At 39.5% G+C, this 11,255-nt stretch overlaps 1 protein-coding gene across 2 annotated transcripts in view; it reads left to right on the forward strand.

The window, feature by feature from the left end:
- The window catches only part of LOC139947972 (uncharacterized), a 36,993-nt gene that overhangs the window by 852 nt on the left and 24,886 nt on the right, over positions 1-11,255 (forward strand). For both annotated transcript variants that reach the window (XM_071945882.1, XM_071945881.1), the window contains exons 2-7: positions 185-399; positions 860-984; positions 1,959-2,070; positions 3,205-3,302; positions 4,559-4,676; positions 7,531-7,610. In XM_071945882.1, coding sequence (XP_071801983.1) covers positions 191-399; positions 860-984; positions 1,959-2,070; positions 3,205-3,302; positions 4,559-4,676; positions 7,531-7,594 — 726 coding nt within the window. In that variant the 5' untranslated portion in view covers positions 185-190 and the 3' untranslated portion in view covers positions 7,595-7,610. The remainder of the gene's footprint in view (positions 1-184; positions 400-859; positions 985-1,958; positions 2,071-3,204; positions 3,303-4,558; positions 4,677-7,530; positions 7,611-11,255) is intronic.

Below are 11,255 nucleotides of genomic sequence, written 5' to 3' on the forward strand. Positions count from 1 at the left end.
CCGTCCTGTGACCTTTTGTCTTTGACAATACCAGCGGGTACTATTGTCAAAAGGTCATGGGAGATAAACAAATTACGTTGTCAGTAGTAACGGACATTAGGCCGATATCTGCAAAAATTAAAATAACTTCGGAAATATTTTCATGGTTTATGTTCTTCTCGGACCTTCTTCTCCATCATCATAGAACAAAATGCTTCCCACAGACTCGGACAGTGTTCAAAATACTACAGATCTGCTGGGAGAGCATCTGTACGCCAAGGTTGAGGAGTTATGCCCACAGAACGCCGGACATGTCACTGGTATCCTGCTTGAAGCTGGTCACCAAGAGGTGACGCGGATGTTACAAGAAGACGCTCTGCTGAGGAGGCGAGTTAAGGGAGCTGAGAGGGTCATTCACGAGTGAGTGCTTTGTACTGTTTACCCACTTTATGCCTGGGCAACTAGTCGCTTATCAAATATTCCCGACGACACTAGTCACAACTTATTTTTATTCTCATGATGCATTGTGGCAACCGCAAGCGCATGTTTACCGCAAGCGCAATATAGTAAAATTCAAGCTGAAAGGAGTGAAGGATTGTGTCACCGATGTCTGATTGTGTTCTGTAAGTAAATTATGTTATTGTGAATAGTCTTGAGCTACACAATTGGTTCACCAAATAGGTAGTCGCCACTATTTTTGTTGTAATCGTGGCAGCATGACTAACCGAGTGGTTGAAAAACTAATATGATACTAGCCGCCCAGACCTGTTAACCACGCCACTTTGTTTATGTGGAGAACATCTTCCTCGACATCGAGGGATTGCTTATTATTATTACAAACCTAAAATTGTTTAATTAATTTTACAAACTCTTTTTGCAGAAGCTCTGCTTCCCCGCCAGAGGGTTACTTTCCTGTTCTAGATGAGAACGAGAAAGATAACTTGGGAGAGAAACTTTTCTTCAAGGTACAGGAACTTGATGCTCAACACTGCGCCAAAGTCACAGGTAAGGATTAGTCAGTATGAATTCAAATGTTCAAGAGGCCCCTAAAACTTTAACGTCTTGTCGTGGCCGCTCAGTTAGACTCAAGATCTCAAGTTCCTGTTGTGGCACTTGGGTCATTGAGCAAAATTCTTTACCATTCGGTTGAATTACCCTGTAGGCTATTTGTCGAGGGTCATGGCCAAGCGGTTTAAAGTATAAAGTTCAAGTTCTAGTTGTTACAATGTAAAGTCTTCCGATTACAGGTTCTAATCTTGGTTGTGACTCATGGTCCTTGAGCAAGATACTTTACTATAACTGCTTCTCTTCACCCACGGGTATAAATGGGTACCTGCGAGGGTATAGGTTGATATTGTGAATGAAAAAGCCGCTAGCGCCATATGGCAGCTCAGGGCTGTATTCCCTTTAGGGGCTCATGCAGCTGACACAGATTACATTGAGACGTTATTGTGAAATGCGCCATATAAGAACTAGTTATTATTATTATTATGTTTAGGATCGGTAGGGCACATAAAGAACACAGAACACTTGGAAGAGTAGGGTTTAAAGACATTGGCCACTATTGGTAATTGTCAAAGACCAGTCGTCTCACTTGCTGTATCTCAACATAAAAAAATAACAAACCTGTGAAAATTTGAGCTCAATTGGTCATTGAAGTTGCGAGATAATAATGAGAGAAAAAACAACCTTGTCACACGAAGTTGTGTGCTTTCAGATCCTTGATTTCGAGACCTCAAATTCTAATTCTGAGGTCTCGAAATCAAATTCGGAGTGGAAATACTTTGTTCTCGAGAACTACGTTACTTCAGAGGTAGTCATTTCTCAAAATGTTGTATACTATCAACAACTCCCCATACTCGTTACCAAGTAAGGTTGTATGCTAATAATTATTTTGAGTAGTGTCCGCTGCCTTTAACCCCCGTGTTTCTGATTCGATTAGTTAGTGTTTTACTTATGTTTTGATCTTAATCTTAAAGGGATGCTGCTGGAACTGGACCCAGACTCGATTAGGAATCTTCTCTCCTCACCTCAAGAGTTGAACCAAGCTGTGCAGAAAGCAACAGCAACGCTGCTCAACGAACATGATGGGTATGTAGAGTGTCATGGCCGAGTGGTTAAGAGCATCGAATTCAAGTTCTGGTGCTAATTCACCCGAGTGTGGGTTCGAATCCCGGTCGTGACACTTGTGTCCTTGAGCAAGATACTTTACTATAATTGCTTCTCTTCACCCAGGGGTATAAATGGGTACCTGCGAGGGTAGAGGTTGATATTGTGAATGAAAAGCTTTCGGAGCGCCATGGCAGCTCGGGGCTGTATACTCCCTAATGGGAGCTGAGAAAGATTAAAGGGATGTTTATTGGCCCAATGACCAGGGGACTAATGTAAAGCGCATTGATACAGTTTATTGTGAAATGCGCTATATAAGAACTTGTTATTATTATTATTATTATTATGAACCACTTACGTTATCTCATAGTTCCAGGCCTGATACTTCACGGAGGCAACACAGACAATTGCCTCCATGCCCACGGTCATTGCCTTGGTGCCCTTGAAATGCTATGTAGCAGTTAGAAATTTACAATCTCGTCAAAGGGTGCACTTTACCGAGGAGAAAGTTCATTGGTGCCCTTGCCCTATTAAAAACGAAGCATACAGGCATGTAGCTCACTACATCCAAAACTTTGCAACAGACCCGGGGTGGATTTCACAAAGAGTTAGGACTAGTCTTATCTCGAGTTAGGACCAGTTACTCGTCCTAACTTGGGACTATCCATGCAATTTGTATATCTCCTAGGACTAGTCCTAAGTTAGGTCTAGTCCGAAATCTTTGTGAAATCGACCCCTGATATTATACAATGACCCAGAGGCAACTGCCCTGGGTCTTGGCCTTAGTGTGCCTTCAAGTTTTCCATGGAGAAACACTTGTGCATGAAGCGTTTCTCAGATTGTGTGTTTCAATCGTTGCGTTGGGCTATGGCTAGCCGTGTCGTGGGCTTTGTGTGTGTGACTGAGCCTCCAGTAATGCAATGTTATTTATCACATGCAAAGAATTTTAGGCGATGTTCCCGTGAATGTTGTATCCAGTTCGTTTCTACACTGCTGCCACCATAAAGTATGAGTATGTATGGACTCACATAAACCTGACCACCTTTTGAAATGAAATGGGGTCTCAAACCAAAAGTTTACTCTACCTTTATAATTAATTTGCAATTTATTTTGCAGCTACCAGGTTCAGATTGATGAAGAGAAGCAAGAGTTGGGGGAGGAGTTATACTCAAAGATCGAAGACACGCATCCAGAACTTGCATCAAAGATCACAGGTTAGTCAAAAACAGTTGTTTCCGGGTCCTGTAAGAGCAATAAAGCATCTTCAAGTACGCGCTAATCCTCCAATCAGATTTGCAGAATGGAGTGGTGATAAAAACCTATATTGCACGGCTAATATCACTACCTGCGTCTTGTGTGTTCTATGTCACCCGCCAAGTTTCCTTGAAGATAAATACGTTATCACACGTGCGCTCGTGGAAATACGGGAAATATAGCGCGTCTGCGTCCCATATCCAACTTGGCCTTCGACCTCGTTGGATATTGGCTGCAGAAGCGCTTTATTTTTTTCGTATTCCACTCGCGCTTGTGTGATAACTTATATTACTAGCATATGATATCAGGGCCCAATTTCATGGCTCTGCTTACCGCTTATTTCTGTGCTAGATGTGTAAAGCAAAGAATGCCAAGTAACGTGGTGTAGGCACGCGCACATGCAAAACTTCATTGCTAAACCATGAAATATGCTTGATGTAAGCGCGGAAACCCTGCTTCCATAACGGCGATTCTTTGCTTTTGGTAAGCATTGCCATGAAATGTGGCTCTGGTGACCTACTCAAGGCTATGGTTAAAGGGAAGGTACACTATTGGTAATTGTCAAAGACCAGTCTACTCACTTGGTGTATCTCAACATATGCACAAAATAACAAGCCTGTGAAAATTTGAGCTCAATTGGTCATCATCGAACTTGCGAGATAATAATGGAAGAAAAAAACACCCTTGTCATGAAGTTGTGTGCTTTCAGATGCTTGATTTCGGGACCTCAAAATCTAATTCTGATGTCTCGAAATCAAATTCGTGGAAAACCACTTCTTTCTTGAAAACTACGTTACTTCAGAGGGAGCCGTTTCTCACAATGTTTTATAATGTCAACAGCTCTCCATTGCTTGTTACCAAGTAAGATTTTATGCTAACAATTATTTTGAGTAATTACCAATAGTGTCCACTGCCTTTAAAAGGAAGGTGTATGTTTCGTAATCGCAATTAAAATGAGTGGCAATAAAAACTTAATTGGTTGGAAGTATAGCAGCTTTTGGGAGTGTAACTCATTTTGAGAATCATTTTACTCGAAGTAACAAGCTTAGGGAAAAAGAATCCCCCTAAAATTTGAATCAGAGCTCCGTAGTTTTTTAGCCAACAGATTGTACTCGTAGGTATTTGGGTTTAGGTTTATTTTTGAATAATTGTTACTTTAAGGTAACTGATAGCATTGCAGTTGCTCACAACAGGGACATTCTATTTTTCCCAAAAGGTATGCTTTTAGAAATGGAAGTTACCCACCTACAGCATCTTTTGGATCACCCCTTTAAGCTAAATGAGAAGGTCCAACAGGCTGTGGAAGCATTACGGAAGGCAGCAATTCCTATTCAGTGAGTTTTTTATTTACATTTATAATTTATTTCTGTGAAGGGGATGGGTGGCTAACAAAAATCGATTTGAACAATCAGTTTAAAAATCAGCTTGTAATATTTCAGGATTAAAGATTTGTGTTATGCAAGTCGCCAGACACACAAGGCCTGAAGGCCACTTCAAGGTGTAAGCTACAACTTTATTTTTTTTAGGGGCTGTTGCCACCTACTCCTAGGGCTGAAACAGGGTTACCCCCTTTGCAGTCCATACGGGTGTAGGCTTGGGTATCATTCATCAGAAGCCTGGCTGGTAGAGCAGAAAGCACTACCTCCCAAACTATAGAACTGTCGAGTGTTCAATAATAATTATATAAAGAAGAACACTTATAATGACCAGGTACCCGTCAAGTTTTGACGCACATGTTGCGAACTAAAATACAAACTAGAAATAATAACATGACTCTGTCATATAAATGGTTAGACTGCAGGACTTGCAATCACAAGGTTGTGGGTTTGAATACCCCAGCTAACAATGACTAGAATAAATATTGTCGTCTAGTTACTGAATTACAATTTCTTGATTTGTGTAGTTCATAATCATAGACGTTAAACCAATGTTTGTATGAGAGAGATTGGCTGTTGCCAGCTTGGCATTTATACCCCCCTGTGGGAGTTTTCCAAATTTCCTTGACAGAAGAATATCTGAACAAACAAACAAACAAACAAACAAACAAACAAACAAACAAACAAACAAACAAACACAAATAAGTAAAACTCATAATTTATTATAACTATTTTAATAAAAATTGAACATAATAATACAAGGACTTAACAGTAATTTTGAGATGTATATGAGTATTTTTGGTAACTATATCTTGTGTACAGTATTTTTTGTAAATTAACAGAACAACTTATTTAGCCAACAAAAAACAAGTGTTTGAAATGTTACGGTTTATCAGTTCTGACCAATTGGTAGATTGTCACTTGTAGGTTATTTTTCCTGCTTTATTAAAAGCTCAGAACATGGCTTTGTTTTATAAAAAGAGAGTGGCAAAATTTGAGTGGGTAAGATATTTCGTAGATTATCTGTTGTATGCTCCTCTGACATGGTTGGTTGTTGTTAAAGGTAATGTCAAAATTTGGTGTTTGGTAGTCACTCTTAAAGGCAGTGCACACTATTCGTAATTGTCAAAGCCCAGTCTTCTCATTAAGTGTATCTCAGCATATGCATAAAATAACAAACCTGTGAAAATTTGAGCTCAATTGGTTTTCAACGTTGCGAGATAACTAGGAAAGAAGAAACACCCTTGTCACACAAAGTTGTGTGCTTTCAGATGCTTGATTTCGAGACCTCAAAATCGAATACTGAGGTCTCAAAATCAAATTCGTGGAAAATTACTTCAGAGGGAGTCGTTTCTCACAATGTTTTATACAATTAACCTCTCCCCATTACTCATTACCAAGTTTTTAAGATATTGAGTAAATAGTAATAGTGTCCACTGCCTTTAAAATGAAAGGCAATCAAATTGTATTTATTCGTTAGGCATTCTATTGTTGTTCGAAATTCTTCAATGAAATGTATCTCTAGGCTTCACACATACATGTAGATCCTTGTCGTTTGATTGGTTGAACTCAATCACACTTTTAAAGGGTCTATATAACTTTTGTAGGACAAAAAACACAATGTCCACAGATTTTTACTAAACTTACGCAGTTTGAAGATAATGATAGTAGAAAGCTCCCCTGAAAATATTACTTGCTGAGGTGCTGTAATTTTTGTGGGAAATGAGTAAAACAATGTCATGAAAATAATCTTCGTCTCATGAGACGAAAATTATTTTAATCATTTACAAACGTATATTCTTGACATTGTTTTACTCATTTATCAAAAACTACAGCACTTCAGTAAGTAATGTTTGAAGGGAAGCTTTCCACTATCATTATCTTCAAACCCTGTAAGTTTAATGTAAATCTATGGACACTTTGAAAAGGTACCCAAATCCTTTAAAACAGAAGAGGGAAACAAAGATTCTCCATAGGGGAATTCAAATGACTCCGGTGCTTCACAAGGAAGTTTGTGTACGACGTCTATGGGAGGTTCTTAACTACAGGGACAAAGAAAAGAACAAAAGATTTCTCTACAGGGATGCAAACAAATGGAATGTTTGTTAATAACTGGTTTAGGAGTTCATAATTTCATGTACAGCCACAGGCTGCTTGGGTTATCGTTCCTCGCAGACCTTTCAAGCCTATTTGGAACTTGATATTTTGAGTAAAGATTATTAATTGCAAAGGTTTTAAACACTTTTTCAAAGGAGAGAACCAAACTGCATGTTTTGGGGTGTAAATTTGTGTAGGATAGGAGATAGGCCTATAAAACAAATACAGGTTTTCATAGTATGTCTAATTCCGAAGACTTCCAGTACATGTAAGAACCAAATTGAAAGCCAGAGGTAAATTTTAATGGTGTATTGAAGAAATATTTAACCCTTTTATAAAAAAAAATATCAACAGCTTACTTGCCGCAATCTTCATTTTAAAATTAATTTGTTCACCATTTGTGTACATATCATTGCTGTTAGATAACATTTTAATTGAATAAAAGTGGACATGTGATATTGATTTACGGATTTATTGTTGTAATCAGATTTGGTAATATTGGACGTTTGAGATGGGTGGGCGGGGTTGAATAGTGTTCAAGGCTTGTGTCCTGGGGAGTTTTATCGAATTTGTACCAAATGTTATGCCCTTTCCACTGTTTCGCCCGCTGGTGTGGCAGGAGATTCTGTCTCCTGGAGATTTGGTCCCCCCCATATGGCAAACTGTGTACAAAACATCTTCTGATAGCGCCCTCTTTTGAATCATCCTCATACAGCCCATGTTTCCCATTATGGGGGGCCGAAACTCTGGCGGACAGGCTCTCGGACGCGCCATCATAGAAGTCACTCAAGAGGGGTAAGTCCAGCATTTTTTGTTTGTATTAATTTAATAGGGAAAGTCAAACATTTTTGGCCAATAATCACAAAAGGGAAGAGCAGCAGTTTAATCTGTTAATCAAATTTGTGTCCAAAAAAAATTAAAATTACGCAAGGATAAGGACAGGTGTTAGCGATGTATGTGTACAAGCATGCAAGTCGAATTTAACTGTGAATCTCCAGAACCATGAAAGGCATGTGAAATGATGTGAGGTCAAAGGTGACCTCAACGGCAGATCTCCGGCGTAACTCGGGCGAAGGAGCTCATGTTCAGGCTTCAACACGAAAGTGGTCTGTAGTGCTAGCGCGCCCTCTTGTGGCGGTGATGATTCAGGTGGAGATAGTAATAACAAGAGAGTCTTGAACCAAGACTATAATCGAAAAAGACTGAACGATACGGGGGGCAGCTATCCTCGCATCTACCAATGGTGCGACTGGACAGTAGGATTTGTAACTTCGGCCAAAGTATTATGTAATAGTACTACTCAAATACAGCTGTGAGACACTATTGTAATGTAAGTTAGCGTGTGGAGTAGGCCCCCTAGACTAGCTTGGAGTAGGCCCCCTAGACTAGCTAGCCAACCTTCATGCTCTTTCTGAGCACAAAATAACTATTTAATTGGGGAAGCTTTTACAGTCCATGTTGCGTCACGGGGTATAGCTCGAGATATTCAGCAAGTATAAAAGCGAGCTTGTACTTTCGAAAACCTGGCACTGCACTCATACAGGAAAATCCCCCAGTAATCCCATCAAATAGACCTTTATCACGCTCTCACCATCTTGGTCATGTTCCCTGTTTCCATAATGATGAATGCTTTATTCATCGCGCAAACATGGTACATGTACTATTATTTCGTCCAGCCTCAGTTTGGTTACATTGAGTTGGAATGAGGGTAAAGTAAAGATGGCCACACCGTGATGTATCGCGCTTGGTACCCTTCCATCCGACCATATCCCGCGGGCCCGTCTTTCCCCTATATTGCTGCTGCTTTGCAATTGCTCGAGTTCGGTGGTGTCACGTCCTGCATTCGCAGATGTTGTCTTTACAGCGTCGACCCTAGATCTATCCAAACTGTTGTTTGGTTTGCGCATGGTAATACTTTTGAGTCTATTTGCCATGTAGATTATTTGTTCTTTAGAGAACTCTCTTGCTATGTATTCTACTCCCGCGGAGTTGATTTTCGGGAGACATTTATAGTTCTAAAAAGAACTGTCCTGCTTTTGTTTTCAACATTGTTACGAAGGTACAGAGCCCCCAGTTGTACAGGCCTAGTCAGCCCTCTGCTTGTTTTTTACTACAGTTTCGTTTGAGTATAATGACAAACAAAATAAGGCGCAAGAGCTCTTTTGTTGGAGTGAACGAAGAGTTGAGATGAACAGAATATATTATTTGAAGGCTTCTGATGAGCCCACATAAACAAATTGGTGTGTAGGTAGACTGGTCCATGTATTTATCCGTAAGGATAAATACGGTACTGGTTTTACAGAATCGTTGATTTCAATCGATACAAATATTTCATTGGATAAATGTGTAGTGACGTAAAGCTTACTGTGTGTTTTGGTTGGTCCGAGGTGACGTTTGGTAGCGGCACTTTCGGTGAAATAGATAAAATAGACGTCGAATCAATACGGTGCGTGCCTGTACCAGCTACCAAATGATACAGCGAGTCTGACACAAAGACTACTAGACAATGCATACATGTGGTGACGTCACGAGATGCAGTGGCGTGTTCCTCGTTGAAATCGACACTAAACAAGCATGGTTAAATAAAGGGATGCTTCCCAGGGACGTGGATTTCACAAAGAGTTAGGACGAGTTCAGACCTACTCGTCCTCATTTGGGACTATCCTTAAGGGGTGTAGTGAAATTCCTTTGTTTATAATTCCTATATATATCTCCTTTGTTAATTATTTCTAACCGCCATGGTAGTTGAGCCTTTTTGAAAAATACTCTCAGGTGTTTTGTAACATCTACCTCCACGATTGTTAAGAATTACTTTTTGAGAATAACAACACTAATTAGGATTTGAGGAACGTAAGTTGCATTCTGGTGAGGTATCAATTATTTGGTGTGCGGTAACACCATGCGTGTGTCTACATGTACTTGCCACTGGTAGTTTTTTTTTCTTTCTGTAGAAAACTGTCTTTGATTTCAAGTCCCAGGTAGTAAATAGTTAAAAGACAGGACAAGTCTTTTCAGAACTGAGAAGTCTCATTGTCTTCTGGATGGTGAATTGAGCATACTGATCGAAACATCGAGATGAGTGAAACCTCCATGTTGAAACCAACGTTTTTTTTTCAAAACCACCTAGATTATCATTAAACTGTACATGGTGTTTAAAAGGTCGATCGGTTGTTGACCTTTTAAGCAATCCCTTCCTTCTCTCCACCCCCCCCCCCCCCGCCCCACCCCCTTTGTCTCCGTATTTTATGGCGTATATCTTTGTTTGCCCCCCTTGCTTTGTATGTGTGCTTTCTGATTATAGTTTTACTTCTGCTTGCTACGGTCAACACGTACATTGTTGTCTTTATGGGTTAGCAGAGAAATATAAGTCAGACCATTAACTGTTTTTTTGCCTTTTCATAAATCACAAGAATAGCTTCATGCTTTTTTTTTTTTTTTTTTTTATAATGATGAAAAAATTCACCAGGGTTGCGCAGCCAACTATAAATTAATACGCCAGGCCATTAACAAGTCTGTGCTTTTATATAAAAAAAAATTAAAAAATACGAAATGGCTTCAGGCGAAAAGCTGTTTATTATGATTGAATTGGAAAGTATGGGTATAATAGTGTTTTGAAACTACACTAGGAACAACTACTTTCTTGTGCTGATGGAATGTGGCTTTAAAGGCAGTGGACACTATTGGTAATTACTCAAAATAACTATTATCATAGAACCTTTTTGGGTGACGAGTAATGGGGAGAAATTGATGGTATAAAACATTGTGCGAAACGGCTCCCTCTGATGTGCCATAGTTTTCGTGGCAGAAGTAATTTCTCCACGAATTTGATTTCGAGATCTCAGATTTAGAACTTGAGGTCTCGAAATCAACCATCTAAACGCACACAACTACGTGTGACAAGGCTGTTTTTTCTTTCATTATTATCTCGCAAGTTCGATGATGACTGATTGAGCTCAAACTTTCATGGGTTTTGTGTTTTTATGCATATGGTGAGATACACCAACTGTGAAGGCTAGTCTTTGACAATTACCAAGAGTGTCCACTGCCTTTTACACTATCGGTAATTGTCAAATACGAGTCTTCTCACTTGGTGTATCTCGACACAAAATGACAAACTTGTGGAAATTTGAGCTCAATTAGTTGTCGAAGTTGCGAGTTAATAATTGAAGAAAAAACAGTCCCTTGTCACACGAGGTTGTGCGCTTTCAGATGCTTGATTTCAAGCCCTCAAAATCTAATTCTGAGGTCTCGAAATCAAATCCGTGGAAAATTACTTCTTTCTCGAAAACTACGTTACTTCGAAGGGAGCCGTTTCTCATATTATACTATCAACAGCTCTCTAATGATCATTAACCAAGTAAGTTTTTATGCTAACAATTATTTTGAGTATATATCAATAGTGTCCACTGCCTTTAATATTAGCCTAAATCAAAATACGAC

The sequence above is a fragment of the Asterias amurensis genome, chromosome 15 (assembly GCF_032118995.1).
Source record: "Asterias amurensis chromosome 15, ASM3211899v1".
NCBI lineage: Eukaryota > Metazoa > Echinodermata > Asteroidea > Forcipulatida > Asteriidae > Asterias > Asterias amurensis.